This window comes from Elaeis guineensis, chromosome 16 (assembly GCF_000442705.2).
Source record: "Elaeis guineensis isolate ETL-2024a chromosome 16, EG11, whole genome shotgun sequence".
Lineage (NCBI taxonomy): Eukaryota > Viridiplantae > Streptophyta > Magnoliopsida > Arecales > Arecaceae > Elaeis > Elaeis guineensis.
Window position 1 is genome coordinate 31,845,061 of NC_026008.2, and position 27,775 is coordinate 31,872,835.

The following is a 27,775-nucleotide window of genomic DNA, read 5'->3' on the forward strand; positions in this document are numbered from 1 at the left end:
TAGGGAATGATAGGGGGATGGGGTCTCCCACGCTTTCACTGCCAATCATATTAAACAAAATAGAAAAAAGAAAGGAGGCAAAGAAAACCTCATCTTTTTAGTTATTTGGTTTTCTTCTCTCTCTTCCTCTCTTGTCTGGCTTGGGAGGAGGAAGAGGAGAGAGAGAGAGGGGGGAGGGGGAGGAGGGATAGGGTTTCGCGATCGCGGAGGGGGAGAGCCATGAATGTGATGCGGCGCCTCAAAAGCGTCGCGTCTGGCCGCTCCTCGGTCTCGGATCCCGTGAGTTCCCCGTCCTTCTTTGTTTTCTTTGTTTATCTATCGATTTTCTTGCTCATTTTGGGATGGGGGAAGGTGCATTGCTTCCCAAGATCATTTATGTTTGATGTTGAGCTGAAGACATGGGTTTGATGATGTTAATAGGGGAAAATGGGATTTTTTTAAAAACATTTTCGGTCGTATTTGTTTGTTAAATGAACCATTTTGTTGGTTGGTTTATAATGTATTGATTGAAAGCTGGTTGATTTTGCGGATGTCTCCTTTTTCGTTTTTTCGCTTCTCTTCCGGAGAATATGCGTCATTTTGGATTTGTTTAAAAAATCTTAAAGATTTCGCAATATTTTCTTAAAAAAAATGATTTTTATCACGAATTCTGTCTGGTTTTAACATATTGTTTTTTCTAGTAAAATATTACGTCTTCTGTTGTTTTATTTGCACTATTAAATCATTTCTTGGAGAAAATGGTAATTCCGCGTTTTGCAGATGATTTGCTCGAGAAATTTCCGTGCATTTGATGAGAAGAAATTTGGTGGCATTGTAACAATTGAATTGGAAGAGACAAAGTGCTCGAATTTTTTAGAGATCTATTGTTAATTATTTGTTTGTTTTCTAAATCATAGGATGACAGTTTTGCTCGAGGTGTTGTCGATGCGAGAGGTCTCTTTTGCTCCCTGGACTACTGCTTGTCTTAATAATTATAAAAATCCAGGGATCAAATATTTGAATGTAATATAGCTTGAGGTTTCAATCATAATGCAAAGTCTTGAAGATGATTAATGTAAACATCTTATCGGTCTTGGCAAAAACTTTATGTCTTCTTGAGACAAAAGATGGCATTTTATAATTTCTATGTTTTCCTGGTGGCGATGTAAATTTGGAAGAGTGCAATCTGATCATTTTCAGTTCAAATGTGCAGAAGAAGGGAAGAAGGAAAAATTATACATTTTCCTTTCTCTCTTTCTTCTTCTTCTTCTTCTTCTTCTTCTTTTTGGATTTTCCTGCACTAGATAAATGATGGGAAATATTTTATCAATTATACACTATCGATTCTAAATTTTACTCTACATGAGCACATCCTTGCATACTCCAATCAATCCTAGACATTTTTTAACCTCATAATACTCTATATTATAAAATTCCACTATTTGAAGAACTTTTTGAACAGCAGCTATACAATATACATGAAACCTTATGCCTTTAGTGCAACCCTTAGAAGCTTTTGAACCTTTTCATGTTCTTCAGACAATAAGGATTAAATATTTTGAAGGAAAAAATTTAGTGATAGCAAATTAATCCTAAGCATCATAAAATGATTTAATTAGTGTTATCTCTCTATCGAATAACCAAAACATTTTGGTACAACATGATGTTGGATTTAATTACTGGGCATCATATACTATTATGATGCTTGCTTGCTTCCACAACATTTTCTAAAATTCACATGCTTTGGTTTCACTATTGCCCAATTATATTCCAACCTTATGGAGGAATAGAGCTTTGAAGTTTTCTCTTTATGCGGTACTTTGATTTTATTTTTAACAGCTTGTTGTCAAGATTTTCCATCGTTACACTTTCAGAAGCCTCAAGCTTTTCAAGTTTTGTTTATTGATCTAGTATTCATTTGGTTATCCATTCGATATTAACTTGTAAAGGTTCTTTATGTTCACGCTTTTCTATGATCAATACATTAATCTATCTATGTGCTGATCCTATTGCAAAGCAAACATCTTGGAAGGGTCTAAAAACTATATAGTTTCTAAGTCTATATAGTTTCTAAGTCAAACATTTTTTAGTTTCTAAGTCAAATTATGAAGCATCTTGTAGTTTCTAGGTCAAACAAAATGGAAGTAGGCTTGTTTTCAATATCTATAAGATCCTTGATTGTTTAGCAATCATCAATCTTTTTAGTGCCTTAAGTTCTAGTCATAGAGTGGTTATTGTGTTAAATCTGCTGTTTCTTATGGAGGTGCTTTGCTGGTCTGTTACATGACAATGAATTTCTAACGAGCGATTCAGGAGGATTATAGAGATGGTCTGCAAAATCTTTCTAGTGTGTTGAAAAAAAACCCAATGATATTCATCTACTGTAACACTTTGATATTCAGCTACTGTGACAGGTGTTGCTGATTCCTAATTTCTAATGCATGAATGCTAGGGAAGCTGGAACTGAAGAGTATATTGCATAAAGATGCTCTTGATTCATGTGCAGTTTCACCTTGCTTGAATTTGAAGTAGGCTTCAGAAGTATTATGGAGCAGTGGCTAATTCTTTGGTGGACATATAAAAGTAGCAGTGCAGTCTACAGATTAAATAAATATCAAATTATATAGTTGGTGATATAAGGGTATCGTCTTTACCATGGCATTCGGGGAGGTTGCCTTTTTCTTTTTTTTTTTTGGCGCAATAGAGTGAGCTGACAAGTCTGCAATTCATTAAAGATTAAAATCTTACTTGCTCAATGTACAGAGAGAAGAATGACTTAGTAGACATGATGTTTAGGCATTATTGGCATCAGTACTTCAGAATGCATCTAGTTTACTGAGGCTCAGGTGAGTCTGCAGCTCCGTTCTCCAGAGGCTGGCTGACTAGGTGGCTCCTATATAAGGTTTGCCCACTTGGTAGGCATGGGGCCCTCACTTTGTTCTGCTAAACAGAAGAGAAAATTCATTTTTTTTCACTATACCCCTGACATCCGTTTCACAAGCAGCCTGCCTAGGTAAGGCAGCCCAGGCAGGATAAGTCTGGAAACTGGACCATCTTAGGTGCTGGTTGGGTGTTAGTTTAGGCAGGTAAGATGTGAAGTATGTTATAAGCCTACTTTGTCTCTCTCCTGCCATGCTAAGACTATAGCTTTGCTACAACAAACAGTTGAGCTAATTCTTTGTAAAAATGCTTAACTTCACTTTACTATAGTTTGGTAGTTCTGCTTCTTGTTTGTTTCTTGATTTTCTAGTTTTATATATCTTTTTATATTAATGAAATTTTCATTTATCAATACAATATGCTTACATTCCCCTTAAGTGCTCACCTTTTGCCTAAGAAACATATTGTCCCTTGGACACCGATATAGAACAACTTCATTTCTAAACATTGCTTGATATCCAAGATTCCAAATAATAGGCTCTTCATTCTTCTAATCTGAACATAAAGGGGGATAGGGAGCCTGCAAGAAGCAGAGAGTAGTTGGGTGGAAATAATTTACCAAGTCGGAAGGCTGATAATTACTGGGGTTGAGTATAGAGGGTCCTTTGACTTGATAAAGGAAATGGCTAGAGACCTTACCAGCAAAGAGAGCTAGCAATTTGTAAATTGATAACATCATGCAATATCACCCAGCACCAACAATCTTTACAAGTCACAGAAGATATGCTTTCATTTTTAACTTTCTAGGATCATTCAGGATCATTCAACAACTAATGATTTTGGCTTTTCCTTCCTCTTAACCCTGCAAACTCATTGTCAGGGTGGGGACTCTGGCATGAAAAAGGTAAAGGTTGAGCAAGATGTAGAAGGGAAAGAGTCTACTGAACACTCTGTGGTTGAAGACAAAGCTATGGGTCTCAAGCAGCTTACAACTTCCGCTCACTTGGATTCGGATGCGAGCACATCCAGTAAAGGTACTACAACCAGAGCTAAAAATGCAGGTATTGATCAGCTACCAAAGGAAATGTATGAAATGACAATCAGAAATGATAAGGCTGATGGAAACAATGATAAGGTTGTTTTCTGTGCCCTTTTCGACTATCAAACATGTACGTATAGTTACTTTCCTCAATTGATGCTATAATTCATGCAGGATGTGAAAGCCACAGTGTTAAAAGGAAATGGGACCGAAACAGGTCACTTGATTACAGCAACAATAGGTGGTCAAAATGGTCAGCCTAAACAGGTGATCCACACTTTCCTTGGCTCAAGTTAATATGCATGTTCTGCCTTTGTTACTCCTGTTCCGGTTACTTCATTAACTTGTTGCAATTGCACTACTATCTGTTCTGCTAGTTGCTCATAAGCTGATCTTAACTCTTGAAAACTTTACCTGTATAGCTTGGGTTTTCTTCTTTCCTATGCCATGCCTTAGAATGACTCTGTTTCAGTTCTTCTTGGTTGTTGGTTATTTGGTTTGAATAACGTACATGGTAATTGTTCTTTTCATCTTTTTCCCTTTTTCTAATGAAATATCTTATGAACTCCTAAATTTTCTAGGCTGTGACCTTTTTATTGTAAGCTGATCTTAACTCTTGAAAACTTTACCTATATAACTTGGGTTTTCTTCTTTCCTATGCCTTGCCTTAGAAGGACTCTGTTTCAATTCTTCTTGGTTGTTGGTTTTAATAACATACATGGTAATTGTTCTTTTCATCTTTTTCCTTTTTTCTAATGAAATATCTTATGAACTCCTAAATTTTCTAGGCTATTACCTTTTTATTGGTTTTGAAGTCAGCTAAGTATGATTATGATGCTGGCATGCTGCTGGGTTTGACCTGGGCCCATTATTTAAAATGGCTAACAGCAATATCAAAGTTTTTATTATTATTATTATTATTATTCAGCATATCTTCTAGTAATCTCTTGTTGTCTCTTCCGATCGCTAATTTTTAGCATATGATCTGTGGTTACTTGGAATAGGTATATGATCTGTGGTTACTTGGGATCAAAACTACATTAACTAATTTAATTGTTTCTCTATTGATTGGATGTCAGACAGTCTCATACATGGCAGACTGTGTGGTTGGCACTGGTTCATTTGGTGTTGTCTTTCAGGTACTTAATTGTGATTTGCAGAATTTTGAGCTTCTTTTCATGGCATTTCATTTTTATTTTCTTTTAATTTACCTTGCTATGGTTTTGACATCTGATAATGTTTATCTGTTGCAGGCTAAGTGCCTTGGAACAGGAGAAGCAGTTGCCATTAAGAAGGTTCTGCAGGATAAGAGATTCAAGAACAGGGAACTTCAAATAATGCAATTACTTGACCATCCTAATGTAGTTCAACTAAAGAACTATTTCTTTTCAACCACTGAAAAAGATGAAGTGTTCCTGAATCTTGTACTTGAGTATGTTTCTGAGACTGTTTATCGTGTTGCGAGACATTATCATCGGATGAACCATCATATGCCTCTCATCTATGTGCAACTTTATACATACCAGGTGGATGCTCTTTTTGTCCACTTATTTATTTTTCTCTGAGAATGCTATCTCCATACATACCTTCATTATCTCTACATTCTGCAGATATGTCGTGCTCTTGCTTACATGCATGGTGTTGTTGGAGTGTGCCATCGTGACATTAAGCCACAAAATTTATTGGTAAGCAGTTGACTCATGTGGTTTGTGTGTAATCGTGCCATGTAGTTTGTTGTATTGTCCGTCTAATGGAGTGTGTAAACATTGATGTGCCAGTCTGGTCATCTATGTTGCAATGGTTGACTAACTTATTGCAGAGATGCCTTATAGATAGGTATAAAAAACAATAGTTAGCTTGACATGGATATGTTTGTCATTTGAAGTATCAGTATTCTGTCAGTATTTACATGCATACATGCGTGTGCACGCGTGCGCGCATGTGGACTTAAATATATGCCTATGGATTATTGCAACTCAGTTTTCTTCACTTTCATATTGGGTCAAAGAATCAACTAGGCCAATCTTACAATTAAGAATGCCGTATGTTGCACCTAGTTTAATTGCTTTCTTTCCATCTTTCCTTCGGGAGAGAATAACTTCTGAGAGTGATTTTGTAATAAGGACTGGGATGAGTTACCTAATCTCAACATTAAAAAATAATTGAGTTTGAAATTGCCTATGTTGAACGAATGCATATGTTATTTAGATCTGATGGTTGTTACAATGTTGCACTTACAGTAGTTTTATTGTTCAACATTTCATCTTGTTTGGCTATACCCTTTCATTTGATAATCTTTATGAAATAATTTACATGATCTTGACACATACTTTGAAATTTGGGTAGCTTGGTCTGCAGCCTCTGATACATTTTATTAGAATTATATGGAAGGTTGTTTGTTTTTGATAGCTAGTAGTACATTATTTGCTGCTCATACCAGTGTTGATGATGGCATATCTTGGGGTCCCGTTATGACATTACTTTAATTAAATCTGTAGGTGACAAAATTTGGGCCTAACTGGTGAACTAATTGAGCCTATTTTAGATTGGATGCAGGTCACCTGAATTTGAGTTAGGTCAAGTTGGAGATAAACATGTTGACTTGAATATTAACAATTTATGCCAGGTCTAATTCTACCAACCATTTTCATCTAATGATTGCTGGCAGGTCTGGTTTGGGTGCATTAGATCTTGGCCGTTAGTCCAGTCAACCTAAAAAGGCAGCATGTGGCTCAGGTTGAATAATTTATATTGCTCTGCTGTAAGATGAGGTCAGGCACAAACACGTTTATAGGATGCTTTGTCTAGTTGTGCCATGTCCAATTCAATCCATAGCCTTTCCTAGCTATTTTCTTGGATGTTTATACCCACACACTAGGATGTTGCTTATTGGTAATTTTGGTTTTTGGGCAGTACATGATTCCCTCATGTCCAAATCCAAATTCTTTGATCTATGGAGATATTATCGACAAGACATAGGCCATCCACTAACATCTTCCTACAGTCTTTGGTGTTTATGGTCCTTCTTTGTCTTTCTTTCCTGCTGTGTGCTTGACTCCTGTATTCTCTTTATCCTTTTATATGTTGTGCTCTTTAGTGCCAACTCTTGACATTGTGGCGATACATTGCATCATGTGCTCCAACACTCTTCATGCACACACTATGTGATGTAATATGTGGAGCCATATTAATAGCTTAGATCTAGGCCATCTTTGCCGAGCATCAAGCATAGTCTAAAATGCTTTCATTACCATTTCACATCCAACATATAGTGTTATTAAATTAACTGAAGGATTTATTCCTATTATGCTGCTTGGATACCGGTACAAGTTTCAGTGTTGGACACCAGAATGCTATTTGGTTCTCAAAACTCCAAACTTATAGGACACAATGATATACAACATAAATGTAGATGTGATGTGTGCATGTTTGAATTTATGCCTGTAAACGAGGGTAACTGGAAATTTCACACATTTGCAAAGGTGATTATCAACTTTTATCACAACGACTAGGGTCAGCTTTACTATCTCAGCAAATTATTACTATTAACGACCTCATCCGGTGCCATTGCATGCTGTTTCAAATCCCTTCTCACAATGTCTATTCATGTGGTGTTGATCTTTGGCTCCTGTTTCTAAACCCTCTAACATAAACCTGAGTGCTTATTGGGGCCTTCTTAGTTCTTGTTGTACATATCCATACCATCTCACTTTTCACCATTACTTGTCCTTAACAAATGGAATTCATAGATTTCCTATAGTATGCTCAGTTCTTCACCCTATGCATCATAGATCAGTCACACGTATATTTCAAACTTCTTATCTCTACCACATCATGTTCACATGCTTCGACCCTCTCTAGCACCCATTATTTTAGCCTTTTACTGTCCTAGAACATCTTTCCTTAAGTTGCTCAGCATAAGTTTGTAAATAACACCCCCAAATCATCTTTTTGCTGTAGCATTAACATGGGTTTCAGTTTGGTTTTGTTCCCATATAATTTGTACTTGTTTCACATGTAAATTGGAATTTCTATGCAATTCCAATTTAGCATCAAACTGATCTTTGTCTTATAAACTAACATGATGCTGCCAACAACTAGCATCGCATGTCTTCCTGAATGTAAAACAATTAACTTTATTTATAGCAACTGGATGATTTGATTCAGTATTAGTACCATAACTTGGTATTGGCCGACTTTGACTGGAAACTTGCTTGCCTTTCCCATCATTCCTTAATAATTTTGCCGTACTTTGTAAGTGTGCCTTAACTTTTATGCTTGAAAAATAACTTATTGTGGATTTTCGTGAGTCATTGAAGACTAGATTCTACCTCTCCTCCCTAAATCTTTCTGTTGTTTTGATAAATATCTTTGTTAACTTGGGGAAAACTTGTGATTCAGCATCAAGAGAGGTAGTTTGTGAATTTTACTTAATGGGTTCATTGAAGTAAAAAAAGCTGCCAAAATCAAGCCTTAGCATATCCAATTATCCATTGTTTTTGCTTTTTTTGTGTCTCATTAAGGGAATGACTATGCCCCTCACGCATCAACCCCCACAATTCCTCCCCAGTCCCCACCTCCAGTGCCCCCTTTTTCTGGAGATTATTAAGAAGTGGAGCTTATTGGAAACTTTTGCTGGAACCTGATAACATAAACATGTGTATTCACCATATCTGTTTAGACTTCAGTGCTGGGTTGATTTGTACAATATCTTTTGTTTGAAAAGTTAAAATCATGTTGCAGGTGAATCCCCACAATCATCAACTAAAAGTTTGTGATTTTGGTAGTGCCAAAAAATTGGTATGTTATCTATTTTCTTGTTGATAATTCTATGCCGCTTTTCGAGAAACTAACATTTAGTGACCCAATTTCAGGTTCCAGGTGAGCCTAATATATCTTACATATGCTCGCGATACTACAGGGCTCCAGAGCTCATCTTTGGAGCTACAGAATATACCACAGCAATTGACATGTGGTCTGTTGGTTGTGTTCTAGCTGAGCTTCTCTTAGGACAGGTAACTTATGGTGCTAATTAAGCAATCCAGCTGGATTTTGTTATTTTGGATTGTTCAGTTCTGGAATCTGAAAATAATTCTTCAATCTTGTTAGTACGACTAAATATGATTGTGCATGATGTATCTTAATGGTGCAGTACAACATGATAATACCTGAATTTCTTCTATAGGAAATCCTTTTTTTTTTGTTGTTGTTGATTCTTGATTGATTTTGATGCTGACACACTTGAATTTTATGTGATATAATCTGCACTCGAAGATTTGTGAAAAAGGGTGGTAGATTGTGGCAGCAGCTGATTTCCTTTCAAATGAAAGAACTTAACTAACCTATTTAAAGTTCTAACAGGATTATTAGTCCTACACTTTACCAAAAAGGAAAAGAAGAAAGTGGAAAAAGATTTACCACAACTTGGTTCACAGATAAAAGGAGAGGCAAAGAGAGGAAGGGGGTGCAGTTCAGTCAGTTATGAGCTCATCTTTGCATTATTATTTTCTTTCTTCTCTTGTTTGGCCTCCCCACATTCTTAAATCAGTGGGAAGTTGGCTACTTCTCGACATTTTCTTTTAGGGGGTTGCTCCCCATATCTTAGCATCGAATGCAGAAGGTAACAGACTTCCTAAGCTTTATAGACTGCAACCTCATTAAAGGGAAAAGCCATGTAACACGAGCTTTAAAGAAATTAGTTCCAATATGCCCCTTAGGAAGGATAGAATTAGAAATGTTGCAGACTATTGTGATGTTTAGGAGTTCCAGTTGAGAGCTACGGATGTCCCCCCAACAAAAATGTTTCACATATATGCAGTGAAGGCTAAAGATGGCTTTCATAGGTGAATTTGGCTTGAAGTGGCCAGGAAAGTGGAAGGAAGCGTGGTCAGAGCTGGATAGAAGTGTTGAGGGAGGACTTTGTGGACCTTGTTGTGGAGTGAATTAACTTCTACCCCATTGTCATTCTATAACATTTTGCATAGAATTCCAAATCATCAAGCTACAGAACGTGAGTACAAATAAATTCATCCTCTTGCGCACCTTTTTGAGGAGAATATTAACATGGACATAAGCATTATCAGGAAAATCTTATGTTTCTGTTTTGTCAATAAATAGAATGCCAATTCATCAAGCTTCAGAAATCAGAAGAAATAAATGCATCCTATTTTTTTTTTGTTAAATTGTGTTTCTATCAGTCTAGTATTTTGTTCAGATTGTTAGCTATTGCTTTGAGAAAATTGACGTGACTCTATTATCTCCATTTGTAACTAGCAGTGTATTATATGGGCAATTCTAGCTATCTTTTAATAATTTTAACTTAATTTAGGCATTGAAATAGTTTTTGCTGCCTTGAATAAATGTTATGTAACTTAGGCATTCTCATAATTTTTTCTGAATGTTAGAAGTGAATCCATGCAGCCTTTGTTTCCTGGAGAGAGTGGTGTTGATCAGCTGGTGGAAATCATCAAGGTCTAATATCCATTTGACTATTTTGTGCATCTTATTAAATTGGCATTTGATTTCCTTTTCTCTTGGACTTGTTGTTGAATGGCTTTCATTGCTATACAAGGTTTTAGGTACCCCTACACGAGAAGAGATTAAGTGCATGAATCCAGGCTACACAGAATTCAAATTTCCTCAGCTTAAAGCTCGCCCTTGGCACAAGGTGAAACGCATCATGTCATCACAAATTCAGCTATCACCCATCAGATTTACCCCTTCTCCATTTGGAGGTTCCAGGTTCAAACCTTGGGAGGTGTTTCCTGACTGTTTTGACCTGGATACTGCTTACATCATTTCTTTGAAATGATTAGTGGCGTGCCCACTACTATGTTACAAAACAAGAAGAAGAAAATCATGTTAACACTCATACATTAGTTTCACATCATTTCCTAACTAAATATGAACATGCAGCTCTTCCACAAGCGGATGCCACCTGAGGCAGTTGATTTTATATCACGGCTGCTCCAGTATTCACCAAATTTGCGCTGTACTGCTGTAAGACATCTTCTGTTGATCCACCTGGCATGCTTTCACTAACTAGGTTTCATATGACTTATCACAGTGACTGATTCTGATACTTTCTTTTAATGTAAATGACAATATCAAGTGTAAGAAATGAACTATTTTGACGTATCTATGATGATTCTAGATTCTTAGCATTATAGCTTGCTGTTTCTTTACTGGATGAGGTTTGCTTTGGTTTAGGCATGCATAACTCAAGCTTATGTGCCTTGTGTTTTGTAATATGCGGCAACTTGTATTTCATAATTTGCCGTCTCAAACTATTTATTGGTGCATTTTGTATCAATATGCAAGACACTCAAAGGATGGACTTTTAAACTCTTCATAGATCAGCATTTAGGATTTTTAGTTATTTGTTCCCTTTTTCTCGATGCAGTAGCTATATTGTGCCTTATATTTACCAATGCAAGAGAATCCATTGAACCATGTTTAATGTGATGTTCAGAGGTGACTTGGTCTTTGATCTATAATGCTTTGTTGCATCATTAACTTTCAAAGGATGCTTGATTATCAGTTCAACTGAAAACTAGGATTCTCCAGGTGATGCTGGTTGATAATCCAAATCTCACTGGTGCTTTCCCAAGTGCTTAGGGAGGTTTAACTGCTAGGAGAAGACTGCCTTGTCTGCTTAACTATAAATACTGTGTAAAATGAAATGTATCTGAAATGTTAAATATTCACTACGTCAGTGCACACCTTTAGTTTTTATTTGTGTATATCCATCATATGCATCAAGTGCCATGTGTTTATTTGTATATATAATGCGTGTGTGCATGGATGGATTAACATATGTGGTACCTGTGTACATGCTTAGACATTGTATGCCCAAAATATATTCTCTAAGGCAGTGTTAAAATATCATTAAATTAGGGGCCAGGCTCTAGATCAGCTTCTGTGCTTAGGAGCTCCTAAGTGCTTCTAACGTAAGATCATTCGTTAACATAGCATTTATATATGTACAACTGCCTTTTAGATCATGCATTTTGTTCAGGTTGGAAACTTTAATGTTTCCCTGAAGCTCATTGTATTCTCTATCATGTTATATGAATTCTTGATGGATCTACAACTTTTCTTGTGTAGTCAATACATCCAGCTGGTTCTGATGGCTTAAATCATCAAATTTTTGTGAAACTTCTCTCAATGGTTTATCCAACTCCAGAAATACCTGGTCTGGTTGTGGAAGATCAAGTTTTAAAGTTAGCTCGTAGTATACTTGCTAAGCAAACAAGTAGTCACATATTAGTTGATCATCACGGGCTTTACTTGATCATACATACAACTCATAAAGATATATGAAAATCTCATAAACTGTCCTAAGCCCTCTCTGTCCCTCCGAAGATAGACAAAAGGATTACTATTTGTTGGACTTGATCCAGGGCCAATGCAAATCTGATGATTGACATATATAGTGTAAGCAGTCAAGGTGACCCTTTGTAACACCCTTTTGAGGGAGGAAATGGTGATGAGCTGCATGACCCAACCACTCATATTGCTAAGTTGTGTTTCTGTGCATGGAGATAGATGAATCGCCATGCCACACAAGGTTACATGCCTAAGGCAGTAAATAGGTCTATCATTAAATCAAAACACATGGAAGGGCAATAAGGAAGAAGAAGTGTAATGATGGAAATGAACTGATGAGTACACAATAAGCCAAATGAGAGAAAAAGAGACTTTCAACTAGAATATGACCAGGGAGAACATGAAGTTGAGAGATGGGTCCAATAAGACTAATAAACCCACAAAGTGTGTGTGAGAGAGAGAGAGAGGGGTGAGTGGTTGGGTAGCTAAATAACAGGTTCCAGCCTTGAAAGACTGGGTAACTGCATGTGGATGCACCAAAGAATTTCTAAGTAGCCTTACATTGAAATGGATGAGAAGAGGGCAAAAAGGAAAAGCAGAGTTTCTTTGGTGTCAGGAAGGAAATGAGATTACCGAAAAAGAGTTCCATTTCAGTTAAATTAAGCATGCTGGACACATGGCTGAAGACTGTCATTCAGTCATTGTCTATTGTATTAAGAAAGGAATCATGCTGTGTGGAATAGTATGACCTATGGTGGGCTTTTATGACATTCACACAACAGATTCTGGCATCTGATATTTGTTAGTGATTGGAACTGGTTGATAGACATGATTGAACAACTACTCAACGGGACAATAAAAATGCGGTTGTTGGAATTTTGGCTCTTAGATGAAAGTTCAACATCAAAGCTATAATGCTGAATTAAACCTATACCAGATCTAGATGGTCAAACTCCAGTACCCACTCAATTAGTTGGAGTTGAAAATTCTCAATTTTGCAGAAAATCCAATCACCCTTCGGTATAGCTATCGCTATGCAGTGACCAAGGATGTTGAAGTCAACATTGAAGAAATGCAAGATATCCAGGGATCTCACATTGTATGTCTCATTACTTGGTAGTAGGATTTAGGAAATGAAAATCGCTACTGTGATTTTAGGAGCAATTGCCTTCTATATTATGGAGCTATATGCTGGCCCTTCACATACAACACAAAGTATATAATTATATAATCTGCATTCTCAACAACTACTTAGCTATGATAAATAATTCAACCTATATAATCAATTATTTCTAAACAATATCAAATGTGGTAAAAAATTGAGAACGATCAGTGTTCTTCAAATACCATGCTTCAAGTAACAAACCTTAATCTTAATGGTTGACATCTGGTTATTAACCTAAATTACATAGCTGTAAGATAACTGTACTGGAGCTTATATTTATTATAGTAGAAGATGTTAACACTCATCCAGGAACTTAAACATGTCTCTATATATTTTCTGATGTCTGAACACTGCAGTTGGAGGCTTGCGCGCATCCCTTCTTTGATGAGTTGAGAGACCCCAATTTGCGCCTGCCAAATGGACAGCCCCTTCCTCCTTTATTCAATTTCACACCCCAAGGCAAATGTTTTGTTGCCTTTTTTCTCGTTTTCTTTTTTGATCCCTGTTTTTAAATTTTTCATTCTCATTTCTTTCTGCTCTTCTGCAGAGCTCAGTGGTGCTTCACCTGAGCTGATTCAGCGCCTAATTCCTGAGAACATGAAGAAGTAAATGCATAAAATGGCAGCACAGGTTATCTGTAATTTATCGTGCTCATCCAACCACAAGTCCAGAAGTCAGTGTCTGATTGCAAATAGATCTGAAGATAATGAGTTCTTCTAAGCAATGGATAGAGGTTCCAAATGCAGTGGATCTGTGCAGCTTTCATCCTTATGGGACAGCGTTGACTACGTTGGTTGTTCCCCATTTACCTTTTTTGTTTGTTAACACTTGAATGAAATGCAAAACAAACACTGTACAATATTTGACATTAATAGTCACCTACTAGCATGTAGTTTCTGTCATTTGTTGTAGTTAATATATTAACTCTGCATATAATCAGGACCAAGAATTTGCACCATTTTCCTCAGGGTGGATCATGCTTCAACTGTTTTCTTCTTTCTTAAGTGGAATACTTTCTGAGATGCTGAAGTTTCACTAGTTGGTCAATTACATTGGAAGATTGAAGTAGTATGGAAGTTCCTGGAGCGTGTTTGACAGCATGGGCAAATCGACAAAGGTCAGGGTGTCTAGTTCCCTAAGGAAATTGCGAACCATGTACCTGGAGTTTGTCTTGTATCGCAGATAATTTTCTTTCGGTTTCTTTAGGGGACATTCTGCCACACTGCTTGAAAAACTGTAGCCAATGGATGCTTAAAAAGACATCATGGAAATGATACATCATGCCTTGACTTTTTAGTGAAACTTCTAATGATAGATTGATCTTTGACTTGGATTGATGACACACATATGGATATGTTTCTATGTATGCTAAGCGTATTTCTATTTTTCTTTCTATATTGTACGCCTTTTGCGTATTTAGGTGAAGGTTTTCTGCAATCTAATAGCATTAAATGCAGGCTAGTATGAAGCTACTAGGGCTGAAGCTTTGCTTTCTTGTGAAGCCAATCAACTTTTAGATTGACCTCTATTGCCACAACTAAGTCCAAATAGGCAAATGCAATACATTTTCTTGATGCCCTGGTCTTTAAACAGGTCTCTCATTTTTGGATTTCTTTTCGGGACCATTAACTCCAAAGTTGCCTCTCATCATGTCTCGTGATCTAAAAACAGAATTCAATTACCTCAACTAGCAAACTTTTTAATAAGAGGACAGCAATTGGCAGCCAGACCTGGGCAGATAACTTCCTGTGCATTATTCCTGATATCCTGGATCCAGACTTGTTGCTCGATTTAATTTTTTTCTGCTTTTTTTTTGACACTATATTTTGGCAAGCTAATTTTTTGATAAAAAAGGGAGGTCACCCACCCAGGATATGTTATATGGTATTGAGAATATATTATATATTTTCGTAAGCTATTGACTTCTGATTCCACTAAGATCCCCCAGGTGAAATGGTGCTCCTAATTATAATAGTTCACTATCCCTTTTTACTGATAAAATTAGAGATAAAACTGAACCATTATCAAGCTTGACATTTTTATAGCTATCAGTAGCTTCCATATTCAGCTGGTGTTATTCAACCATGGTTTCTGTGTCTTGGTTTTGGAAAAAACATAGAAAGCAAACAAGACTGAGTCGATGTTAGATATTTTCAAGACTGCCGGCTTTAGAGACTGAGAGTCGTTTTCCCTAATTACAAAATTTTGGTCAACTCATGGAATTGAAATCTCTTGAGCTAAAGTAATAGCTCCAGAAATTTCTCTACCTTTTGGTTTTCAGGAGAGAGAAATTTTGATACCTTCTGTTTCAAAAAGAAATATGTAGCTAGCCTCATCAAGCAACCTTCTTTTGGTTAGCCAAATCTCCATGTGTACTGTTAAATATTCCTTCTGGCACTCTTGCTTAACATATGAGAGATTACTGGTAAACATTATTCTTCCCTAGTACCATTCTCTTACATTGGTTATTTGTTTTTGCTTAGCGTCATATTAGCCTTTTGGGCTGAATTACTGGAATAAATGAACTAAAAACAAAGCATAGACTCAGCCAAATACTTTTTCATGGTGTAATGTTTGCAAACAGAGCAGTCACAGGAGTAGGGGTTATTAGCAGGAATTATTGAGGAGAGTTTATTCCAGAGATGTCCAAAAGAAAGGGGCATATAAGTTCTGTTAAACACATCACAGCATCAGCTATAAGAAAGGGTCTTCAATTTGCACTCAACTACTACCAAAAAAAAAAAAAAAAATTGCACTCAACTGGGGGATGCCCAAAATATACTGATTACGAGTGTAAAATAAGTTGATCTCTTTAATACTGGAGATATAAAGCTGACCCAATAAAATACAGGAGTTGTATCAGTTTTTCATGTGAATCGATGGGAGAAGTAAGAAGGGAATCGATTCGAGTTTAATTAGGTATATCTAGTCGGAGAAAGTTAGGCTTCCAAATGGAAATGAAAATAAGTGATTCTTTTTATTTTTTGATTGAATAAAATTTAATCTCTATTTTAATTATAGAGGAGAATAAAAATATCTTAAATTCTTAAAATTTAATTTTTATTCTTTCTTAATATTTAAGTATTGAATTTAGAAATATATGATAATTTTTATTTTTATTTTAATCTATTTTAATTTTATTTTCGGTCGCAAATCAAATCCGCTTGATCGTGGACCCGTTTGATTGAATGTCTGGATCAACTATTAAAAGATGTAATGAATTCCAGGTTCAATGAAACTATCATCTTTTCATTAAAAAAAAGAAGCTTTTCCATTGAGATAAGACACCTATATTACTATAAAAAAAAAAAATTTAAAAGCTATCATCTCAGCTAAATACCTGTCCCATTTTGTCAATTAAGACACGCATATAATGCCGCGTATCCGCGTGGTGGATTAGTAATCGTCTGGAATCAACTGCCGTGCAAGTCTTAAAAGGAGGGCGAGAATGGGTTGTATCTTTTGCACGCAAGAACGATACACCTTCCTTCGCGCGAATCCACCGTTAGATTATCCACCTCACAGCTCGCAAAGCTCCATGAGCTCCCTCACTCCTTCGCCTGCGCAGATCTTAAAGCGACCACTGAACAAGCAACGTCGGATTCGCGCGAAGGAAGAATTCACCTTCCTTGGAGCGAAAGATGCACTCCAAGTGGGGAAGAGATTCCGTGGGAGCAATCACCTATCACAACGAAGAAAAGAATCCTTGCCGTCTCCGTTCCTTTGTTTCTTCTCATTGGTCCCATGGATTTTCCTTTCACCCTCCATGAGGAGTTTGGTGAAGAAGGTCCAAAGAGAGTATAAAGACGCAGGAGGAAATAAGGAAGGAATCTGGAGAAGGCTGAGAGGTTCTTCTTGGAATTTCTCTTTGTCTCTCCTTCTCAAGAAGCTCTCTCTCTCGTTCGAGAATTGATGGGGAACTCGCTGTGGTGCTCCGCCTCCGGAGAGCGGCTGGCCACGGCAGCGAGGGATGGGGATTTAGCCGAAGCACGGACGCTGATGGAGTTGAATCCCGGTCTCGCAAAGTACTCCATCTTCGGGGGATTCAACTCCCCGCTCCACTTGGCCGCTGCCAACGGCCACAGCGAGGTTTTCCTCTTCACCCATTCCTGAATAAAAGATAGCTGTCGAGTTTGTAATTTTTTTTTAAAGAAATTTTGGTATAAAGAGAGAATAAATAAAGTGTTTGACATTTATTTGTGATGTTGATGTCTCATGTCGATGCCTGACGAGTTATGTCTCAACTAAGACTCAATCCCATATTAGTTGGAGTCGGTTGAATGAATCCTTTTTTTTCCCTTTCCACTTGGTTTGGAACTATATATATATATATATATATATATATATATATATATATATATATTGAAGATGTTGGGTTATCAAGTCCTCCCTTACTATTTTATACGGTATCAAATCATCAAATAATCATAAAAAAAATGAAAAAGAAGAAGCTTTTTTTTTTTTTTAGATTAGGAGAAATAAATCTTTGCTATGATTAAATATGGCCATAACTTCACATCCTTGCAAGTGACTCATCCAAGGAAGAGTATTTTATGAATGAACGAGGTTCTGATCTTGACAACCAGTGAAATTTCTACATTTAGATTTTCTTTAGTTTCGGGCATCTTTTATCTGCCTGAATTTAGAGAGAAATGGATTTTTTTTTTGTCTTATTTTAAAATAATAGAGTTTGACCCTTGAGATGGACATGGTATAAAGATGAATTATCCCTGTATGGAGCCTCACATATTGCTTGGGAGTTTGCTATATTTATTTGCTTATTTATTTTTGATGGGGGCAGGTATTGGGTTAAATCATCCACTATAATCAATTTAGCTGGGCTTTGCTATTCAAATGTTTGGTGGTTGAACTGATGGTGGGTTTCATTCCAATTCCCACTCTTTCCTGTTCAAACACCTTGTATTGAGTGGTGGGACACACTGAAGCCGATGATGGATAGTTCAATTGAAATGTTAAAAAACTTCGACATCCATCCAACATATGCTCTCCCACATCAAACATGTCAGAGAATAGCTGAATGGTCAACAAAATAAAACACTAACAAATTATAGCATTTCTATTCTCTTAGTTGACAGTCTACACGGTGGATTTTGAGATGAAGAAAGAGAAAAGTGTAGAAACCGGTATGTCTTTGGAATAAGATTCCATGCCACAACGACTTCAAATTATTAGAGAAAGAGAAGAAAGGAAATAATCAAAAATCAAAATAGTGATAAAGACCATAGAATGATGTTTTACGAGGGATGTAAAATGCATCCATTTCTAGATTTTGAGAGATCTTAATGATGATTGTTTTTGAGATTAACAAATTTTAGTAAAAACTTCACTTTTAGATTTTGATATTTTTTTCTCTTTAAGCATCAAAAGCAACATTTTAATATTCAATTATCTGGCTAGGTTGCTAAACTGTTGCTGGAGAAAGGAGTGGATGTGAACTCAAGGAACATCAGTGGACAGGTGCACACGGTGTTAATATCACCATTCAGATTTTAGTTCCAAACCTTCACTTAAGTCTGCAACTGAGTTCTTTAGTCTTTTCTTACCTTTTCTGCAAGACACCATTGATGCATGCATGCCACTCTGGGCATTGGGAAGTAGTGCAGATTCTGCTGGTATTCAGATGTGATGTATGTGTGTATATGTAAGCGTGTGTGTTTTCTTTGCTTTCTTCCTTAGTTTGATTGACTAGTAACTCTCTTTTTCTTTATTTTTTGGTTTGATCTATTAAAAGGTCTCAAAAGTGGAATATCTAAGCAATAGGACTGCACTGCACTTTGCTGCAGAAGGTGGGCATGTGCGGTGCATCAGGCTGTTGGTTGCTGACTTCTCCTATGGAGCAACTGTTTCTTTGACAGATGGTGCCCAGGAAGGCAGCAGCCCTGGATCTCCTTTAGAGCATGGTTATGATCAACTGTAAGTTGGTTTCGAGGATTTGCTGAGGGTTTTGCAATGTCTTGATGTTACAAATTTTGTTAAGCTGTGTTGTGCCTCTCTGTGACAGTGCACTCTCCAAGTTTGTTAACAAAGCAGCCAATGGTGGTGTGACAGCTCTCCATATGGCAGCATTGAACGGGCACTTTGATTGTGTGCATCTCCTACTCGATCTACATGCTGATGTCTCTTCCATATGTCTCTACTATACCTCATCGACGGGTTCAATAGGTATCTTAGATTTTTAACAGTGAATCACTTGAATCAGTGGTTTACAACATTACTGAAACATCTACTCAGAATAGAGCCCTATAAATGATTCAGGAGCTGGAAGCACTGCTTTGCATTATGCAGCATGTGGGGGAAATCTTAAATGTTGCCAGGCAACTCTTTCTTAACTTTAAACTTTTGAGCATGCTTTAAGTCATTTGAACATTGCACAATTAATGGCAATGTCATTATTTGTTGGATCTAAAACTATTCCTTTATGCAGGTTCTTATTGCTAGAGGAGCCAGTAGGTCGACAGTGAATTGTAATGGGTAGCTTGTTTGTTTTCTTATCTCAACTAATTTTAATAGCATTCTATAACTTCTTGATCTTTTCATCCAAAATTTGGCTAGATTACTTAAAATCTTTCCATTATTTTTCTAATATAATTTTCAGGTGGCTTCCACGTGATGTTGCTAGGTTGTGGGGATGTCATTGGCTTGAGCAATTGCTGTCACCAAATTCTGGCTTTACCATACCCTTGTTTGATCCATCGAATTATCTATCCTTGCCTCTTAGGAGCATCCTTGATATAGCAAGGTACTTGAGTGGTCATTCAAGCACTTCAGTGGTCAGCTACTTTTCTGAAACTTCAATTGCTTTTATTGTTTGGTATTCATACTTGTATACTGTACTGCAATAGTTCTTAAAATTTATTTTTGTGGGTGTTCCATGTTGTTCAAAGTTTGTCACTCCATCACTTAAAAGAACACTTGGTGAAGAGCACTTTCTACAAATACAATAATGAAGATAGGCTTTAATGAGTAACTCAAAATTAAGCTTTGATTTATGCTCTATGCTTATTTGGAATGCAGCTATTCGATTACTTTAATTCTCTTATTTCTTTTTTACACTTTCAAATCTCTAATGATGCTTACCACCAGAACTGTGGAAATTTATCTTGGCTCCATACCAGACATTACATCACAGGGCTTGCTCAGTTCCCATTTTACCTTGAGAGGTCTTGCAATATACATATAAATATACATATACACGTGCATGCATACATATGTATGCACTTACATGCATACACTTATATTCATAAAAATGCTTTTATTATATGTATATGATAGATCCCTGCAAGTTGCGAAGTAACAACAGAGTATGCAACCTTTTGTACCATTCTACATCTGAATGTACAACCAATTGACCACATGGTCTTAGTAACAACTGATTCATCTACTGAGTGCATTTCTTCTTTCACTTGTTACTAGTGCAGTAGGTAGGCTGGCTTATATCAGCCTAGTGATTCCCCTCCACTGTGACATTAGGCCCTTGTATATTCTATCTGCTCCGTTTTTCTATTTGCTGTACATAATTGTTTGATTATTAAAATTAGGGAATTTTATAAAAATATGAAAAATATGTTTGTGGTTCAACTAATTTGTTTTGCTTTATAAATTTTCTGCAGTACCAACAATCTTCTTGTTACATTAGAGCAAAATTCTTATTTCTAAGAGCTTTGTACAACAACTACAAGAAGAAAACAACAAAATGCTTTGTTACATGCATCAATTTTGCAGATTAAGTAAATACAAATATCACGCAATGATTGTTTGTCATTCATGTAATAAAGGTTATGTATTTGCATGCATCAACATGACATACTTTTCAATCTTTATTTTAAAAAGAAAAAGTCAATAAAGCTCTCTTCAAAAATAGACTGAAACAGAAGTTTTAAGGATTTGGTCATCTAGAATTAGATGCTTACAATATTGCTTCAACTTGTAATATATTCAAGCTTATGCACAGCACATCTATCTGCAGGGATTGTGGGTTGCAGTCATCAACTGCTTCTTCCGATGATGATAATCTTTGTGCTGTTTGCCTGGAAAGAGTCTGCACTGTGGCTTCTGAAGGTTGGTTCCTGTAGCCCTGCTCCCTTGGTTCTTCTATGTTTTGCAATTACTGAATTCACTCATTTTATTCTATGTTTTGGACTTGTACAAAATTGCATACAGGCTGTAGCTAGGGGTGAAAGTAGTATAGATAATATCTGTCCGGATCTATTTTCATATCCGAATCAATCTAGATAAGGATAGAAATTTGAAGATCCAACTGATATCTGTATCCATATCTATATTCCTCAAAGAAAAATGGATATGGATATGGATAGATAACTATCCGATCCGTATCCAAATATCCAAATTTATCTATAATCCTATATAATTTTATATAGCACTTATTAATTTTTAAGAGAAATATACAATCATATAAATATGCTATTAACTTGATTTATCATCTATTTAGTAATATTTTTGATTCTGTAGTTATAAAATTTAATTATTCAACCTATATCCATAATTATATCTATACTTTCAATATCCATATCCGTTTAAAACAAATATGGTTATAAATTTTTGCATCCGAATAATATTCGTATCCATATTTCTATTCGTTGGACGAAACAAATATGGATATGGATATATCGGTATCTGATCCGATTTCAGCCCTAGCTGTAGCAGAAATTTATGACAGAGCATCAGACATCCAATCTTTTAAACAATAGAGTCTTAAATTTTGTTGTACATAATAACTGAACACTAGTGGTGGATTGATGAAACCACATGTGGAGGCCAATGATCAAAGCTCTTGAAGCTAAATGTGGTTTTATTTTTGGTCATAAATCTTGTATAAGTTTTTCAGCTAATAGAGAATATGGACAAACATTCATACCTGTCAATAATCAGTTTCAGAAAATCTGAGAAATGACAGAGATAAACCTTGGAAACATGTTCATAACAATAGAGACGTGAGTGGAAAACAAATCAACCATATTAAATTAGTTGAAAATAGTGAGGTAATGTGGTGAAATCAAGGGCTTAGATCATGCCCGTGATTCTTATCATGATGATATGAGTCTTTGAACAATTAATTGGAGCATTGAAGGAGCAAATCAGAGGATTAAGCAGTGCATATTTAACCAGAAGATAGGGATTTGTTACTGTTTAGGGAAAATGTTCCTTCTTTTCAGAGTCAAACAAAGTTTCAAAGTTTGGCCACAAACTAGTTGATTATTAGCATATGTTTAGGAATCTTGGTTGTTCTGAAAAAAGTGAGGAACTAGAGAAGTGTTTGCTGATATGTTTAGGAGATTTACTTTCAAATTTTAGTCCTAGCCCCTAGGTTACTAGTAGAAGTCCATGAAAGTTATAAAAAGGTTATATGTTCAGCCAATTAAAAAAGCATTATACATTGATTTCTTTTTTTTTTTTTTTTTTTTGATGAACTAATTTGATTCTTTTGGAGAAAGAAAAAGGATGGAATCTGCTCCTCCTGCTCTTCTCTATATCCATTTCCCCTTATGCACCGCCCCCCGCCCCCCCCCCAAAGTAAATTATTTTTTCTCTCCTCCATTCTGTTCTCTTCACATAATTGTCTTTCACACAATTGTGCTTGCTGATTTACTGTTTAAATTTACTGAATCTTGTATTTAATTTGTACACTTAAACTTCTTTGTCTCCTTAGTTTTGCTTGTAAGCCAACATCAAACCCTGTAGGTTGCCATTAGACATTTGTATTAGTTCTTCTAGTACTCCAACTGTCTCTCTAATTTGCAAGACATGCTTAATTGAACTCTTGATTGCCCATATTCTTCAAATCTGGTAATATCTCTCTACATTTGAAATAGGATAGCCATGACTAAGGTAATGCTAAGCCCTCATTTTTCCTGAACTTGAGGTCCACCCATGCACATGCAAGCTAATGACAATTGGTCTTGTAGCATAGTAGTTCTCCGATTCTTTTTAAATGCAATTTTGAAGAATGTGTTCCAGATATGTGGGGATAAATCTTGTAATGTATGGTTCCCATTACAAAAAATGATTTTTTTGTTATGCTCATTTATTGTACTTATTCTTCTTGTTTTTTAAAAAAAGAAAGAATGGTGGGAATGCCACCTTTACTGTTCAAACATAGAGCCTCTCTTCAGCACTGAGGAGAGGTAGGGATTGGTGTGCGTGTTTGGTGTGGGAGAGGGGGGGGTGTGCTTGCAAGGGGGCACAAACCATCAGACACAAGTCCTATTGGCCATTTACAGAACTTGTATTGCTTTCCTCACTATTTTTGTTAATTACTACATTGAGTGGTTGGTAATGTGAGTGACATAGACCAATCTTTTACTGCCTCCATTTACCCATATAGTTGGCAGGAAACAATGAAAGCTAACTAAAATACAACTCAATGTTTTTCTAATTAATTTGCACTTTAAAAGCATAACATTAAGCTTCCATAATATTTTACTACAAGAAAAGTTATACTATTTTTTCTGTAGATTTACTTTTGTAAATTCCGTTGAATGATTCATTTGCATATGTAGTCCTTAAGCATTTTTTTAAATTATTAATTTTAAAGAAATGATGCATGTATATATTCTTATACCAAAAGAAAAAGTAAGATAGAAATCAAATGGTATTGGCCTTCACTGCTGTTTATCCCCAAAACACATTGGGAGCTTTGTAAGAAATTCATTGGGAGCTTTGTAAGAAATTCCATATCTAGCTCATTCAATTATAGAGGTCATGAAATCCCACTAAACAGGGTTCTTGGTCCACAAGCAATCATGGGAGAAATAAGGAGAAAGTGGCATTTATGGTTTTCTTCCAATAAGACATTCCATGACTGTAGGGTGATGTGCAAGATTAATCTCCTTCAAGATTTTACTTAGTTGCTAAACAAACATTTATCATGCATTCCCGCACAATGGAGTGGCAACTATTTAAAAATTTCAGTCTTGAATAGTTAATTTGTCAGTTTAAAAATTTTGATGTTATATGGATGGCTGTTCATTTGGGTTATTTACAAAGATATATTAAGTATTAACTGATGAAACTTCAACATAGGTGGTTGAAAAAGCGGATTTATGCAAAAAATACAAATTTGACTACATAGAGAAGATTCTTTTGAGCAAAGACTAGATGGAGTAAAAGAAATGTGTTGTAAATTGTGAATAATGATTCTGTAAGAATATGATATACTTTATCATGTTAATGCTTTCGTGATGTTCAAGGATTCGCATATCACATCTTTTTCTTGCTTTTTTGCACAGTATGTTCTCTTATTTATTCTCTATTTCTTGAGCCCTTGCTCTGTTAATTGCATAAAGAAAAAGAATCTACGATTTTTTTTTTAAATTTTAATGAATATACATACAATATTTTGGTAGTTAGATGTGCTATGAGGATAGCCTTAATAGAGGTAAAAGCAAATCAAGAATAGAGCTGAAATTTAAACATGAATAAAAATTGAAATCAATAATGAACATAAAAGATGTGAACATCCAACTATTTCCATATATTCATTCCAGAATTCATAATGAAGAACAAATAAAAGTTGAAACTAAATTAAGAGTGAGATGAAGGACAGAGAAGATAAGAGAAAAACCAGATCTTAAAGAAATATAGGAAAATGCAAGACATCTGAAATAATTTGAGAAACATATTGAAAACCATGGATCTGTAGCATGAAATGAACATTGACAAAATGCTCTTGCTCATGCTCTTTTGTTAATTGATATATTCATAAAACAAGAATTTCTGCTCTTGCTTATGCTCTTTGTCACAATGATATATTTCTCATTAAGACAATCTAAGGTATATTGTTCATATCATTCTGTCTCCATGCATGTTGGGTTTTTGCTATAGTACCCTGAAACATCAAACAATGGTAATCTTTTATATCAGTTTACTATTCATGATAGTGAGAGTTTGTTGATTGCTGCCCTCGCTAGTGCAAGGCATTGTGTTATTATGGAAAGCATGCAATCTCTCCTAACTTAAAAATCTATGTGCTACTAGTTCCCCAAATATCTCCAATTTTGAGAGCCAGTTGATGTGACTAATTATGTTCCAAACACAATAATGTTGCCATCACATGTTGTAAATTTACCCATAATTTGCTTAGTGGTTAAATATGTTCTGAGTGTTGGGCTCATGTGGTTATTTGTGAATATTTAACTGGTAAGAGATTCCTTAATCTTGTGATCACTTAGACTGATGAAAGCCCCCGAACCCTAGCTCCATCTAGAAAAAGAAAAAAAAAAAAAAAAAAAAAAACCTAAAAAAGAGAAAAAGTCCAGCTGCTTGTGGTGAGTTGTTGCCATTTTGCACTCAAAAGATCTCCTTATGAACTAAATTTATGAGTGTTGAGTGAGGAACCTCCAGTAGAAAGAGAATGTTGTTCCAAACTTTCATCTGATATATCACAGGATCCACTTCAGCTTGTCCATTCTTCTTGTGATGAGAATTTTGACTGATATCTCTGATCCACCATGCTGGTTTTCACTTGGGGATGTCATCCGTTCCTTAGAGTTTTGACTAAATTTTTACCTTCAGTTTTTTCGTCCGTTTACCAACGTCTCTTAATGTCAAAGGCTTTGTTTTTCCATATTTTATGCCATATACTGTGCACATTGGTCATTTTTTATATATATAGACCTGTAAATTCTTTATGCAATACCTCAGATGTTTCCAGACAGGGATCATGATAGTTGGGATTATAAGCTCAATTATTAGTTCACAGAATGTGATGTATAGATGGTAAACAGCAACTGGAAATGGATTCCCTTGTTTCGATGGCTGAAGGAGAAATAGTGGTTTCCATGGTCTTTACGAATTAACGAACATGCCACCGAAACAGGTTGAAACCAATGATTTCCTTCTAAGCATGCTTTCTATTGTCCCACACTATAGCCAATGACTAATCTGTCTGATATTGTGTTCTTGCTCCTTTATCACAATAAAGTATTGAACTTCTTTGCATTTTTTTGTAAATCTCAATCAGAGCAGTTAAAACCTAATGTGCTACTGCTAATACTAATATTCATATTTGGAAGGAGCAGTAAAGAGTCTTTTTTATTTCATAAATTTCTCTTATGTTTCTTCAGGCTGTGGGCATGAACTCTGCATAACATGTGCACTCTGTCTTTGCTCAACAAGCAAAACAACACCTGAAACAGATGCACTGCCTGGATCAATTCCGTGTCCTCTCTGTCGAAATGGAATTGTGTCTTTTGTAAAGTTGCCCAGATTTCCACCTAAAGAGCTCAAGCTGAACCAAGAACTAAGCCTCTGCATCAAATGCAGTTTTGACCCTCATGATCTTAGCCCACCAGCAATTGCTTGCAGATCTGAGTTTTGTAAGAACCACATTATGTTTGTTCCTTTGTAACTTGTTGATCCACTCTTTTTTGGTCCATTCTCTGCTGCTGCCATCTCCTCAAGGACAAACAGGAGCAACCTTATTATCACTCTCAGAGTGCATTAACTAAGCTGGAGAAGATGAAAAAGCATATGATAAAATTATTTGCTCAACACTATTTTGGAATGGAAGCAGTTGCCAAAGAGAACTACTGTGCAATTTGGTAACAGATGATTTCTTTCTGCTTGTGAATAGTTTGATTGATAGAAGTGCCAGTAGCTTGTGGTTGGTTACTCATTGGTTTGCTTCATCATACATCAGTCTGCTGAATTACATATCTGTTGACTTTATAGGGATGAGTAAATGTGTTTGCAACATGGAACTCCTTGGTTTCTGTCGAGTCTAAAGATTTAGGATGTTAGTTTGTAGTATTTTGCAAATTAGTGAATTAGTTGCAAGCACATGAAGGAATCATGTGTTGTAATTACTTCTATCATATCACTTGGGTGGTTGTAAGCATTGTTGTAAAGACGCCATTGAATGAATTATTTTTTCATTATTACAAATCTGCAGTGGTCTTGAATTCACTAGAGATGTTTTAGAATTATGCAACTTGCAACTCCTTTTTGCTATTTAGCTATAACTAGAAAATGGAATTTCCATTCATATATATTATTAAAGAATTGTTCTTTTGGTCCACAACACAAAACATTTAGGTCTTCATGCAGCAGCTATAGGGAGCGTAGCTAGCTAACTCGAAAGTTACTCAAAGGTCTTCTACTCTGTCTATTTATGGTTCCTGGCTGTCTATCCTTCAAAGGTATTGATATTGATTCCCTTTCAATATGGCTCATGGATATCACCTATGATGGTTTGAATGCCAAAATTAAAATTTACAGATCACTCAAAAGAATCAAAGGGTATTTTTAAACCATAAGTTGTTTTCCTGGTACAGGATGGTTATAAGCTACCAAGGAGTCATAAATGAACATTAAGAGCTAAAATTCTAGGCATTTCAGCTTTATCT

The 27,775-nt window shown here is 35.9% G+C and overlaps 2 protein-coding genes across 7 annotated transcripts; both read left to right on the forward strand.

The window, feature by feature from the left end:
- The first annotated feature begins 120 nt into the window (after window positions 1-120).
- Window positions 121-14,718, forward strand: LOC105059319 (shaggy-related protein kinase epsilon). Of its 3 annotated transcripts, none has more exons than XR_012137458.1 (14): window positions 121-279; window positions 3,740-3,994; window positions 4,073-4,165; window positions 4,978-5,037; window positions 5,152-5,424; window positions 5,509-5,583; window positions 8,642-8,698; window positions 8,773-8,913; window positions 10,319-10,369; window positions 10,470-10,565; window positions 10,814-10,897; window positions 13,748-13,850; window positions 13,939-14,184; window positions 14,332-14,718. XR_012137458.1 is itself a non-coding variant. In XM_010942576.4 (13 exons), exons 1-13 carry the CDS (start codon window positions 220-222, stop codon window positions 13,998-14,000), a joined length of 1,410 nt encoding a protein of 469 aa, XP_010940878.1. In that variant the 5' UTR covers window positions 121-219; the 3' UTR covers window positions 14,001-14,349. The 3 variants fall into 3 exon arrangements, 1 of the variants encoding a protein (XP_010940878.1); XR_012137459.1 differs by having other exon boundaries at window positions 14,360-14,718; XM_010942576.4 differs by having other exon boundaries at window positions 13,939-14,349.
- Window positions 14,719-16,926: 2,208 nt separating this feature from the next.
- Window positions 16,927-27,335, forward strand: LOC105059318 (probable E3 ubiquitin-protein ligase XBOS33). 4 transcript variants are annotated; one of them, XM_010942572.4, is made up of 10 exons: window positions 16,928-17,480; window positions 18,810-18,869; window positions 18,968-19,039; window positions 19,144-19,325; window positions 19,414-19,574; window positions 19,668-19,726; window positions 19,837-19,883; window positions 20,008-20,151; window positions 21,379-21,470; window positions 26,495-27,335. In XM_010942572.4, exons 1-10 carry the CDS (start codon window positions 17,304-17,306, stop codon window positions 26,776-26,778), a joined length of 1,278 nt encoding a protein of 425 aa, XP_010940874.1. In that variant the 5' UTR covers window positions 16,928-17,303; the 3' UTR covers window positions 26,779-27,335. The 4 variants fall into 4 exon arrangements, with proteins under 4 accessions (XP_010940875.1, XP_010940876.1, XP_010940874.1 ...); XM_010942575.4 differs by having other exon boundaries at window positions 17,366-17,480; window positions 18,945-19,039; XM_010942573.4 differs by lacking the exon at window positions 18,968-19,039 and having other exon boundaries at window positions 16,927-17,480.
- The last annotated feature ends 440 nt before the right edge of the window (window positions 27,336-27,775 follow it).

Bases quoted from the DNA above. Each gene is read 5' to 3' on its own strand.
- LOC105059319 (XM_010942576.4), top strand. From the start codon at position 220: ATGAATGTGATGCGGCGCCTCAAAAGCGTCGCGTCTGGCCGCTCCTCG. The intron at 3,995-4,072 runs GTTGTTTTCTGT...TAATTCATGCAG, and splicing joins CTGATGGAAACAATGATAAG to GATGTGAAAGCCACAGTGTT. The intron at 13,851-13,938 runs GCAAATGTTTTG...GCTCTTCTGCAG, and splicing joins ATTCAATTTCACACCCCAAG to AGCTCAGTGGTGCTTCACCT.
- LOC105059318 (XM_010942572.4), top strand. From the start codon at position 17,304: ATGGGGAACTCGCTGTGGTGCTCCGCCTCCGGAGAGCGGCTGGCCACG. The intron at 17,481-18,809 runs GTTTTCCTCTTC...TTATCTGGCTAG, and splicing joins CTGCCAACGGCCACAGCGAG to GTTGCTAAACTGTTGCTGGA. The intron at 18,870-18,967 runs GTGCACACGGTG...CTTTTCTGCAAG, and splicing joins CAAGGAACATCAGTGGACAG to ACACCATTGATGCATGCATG.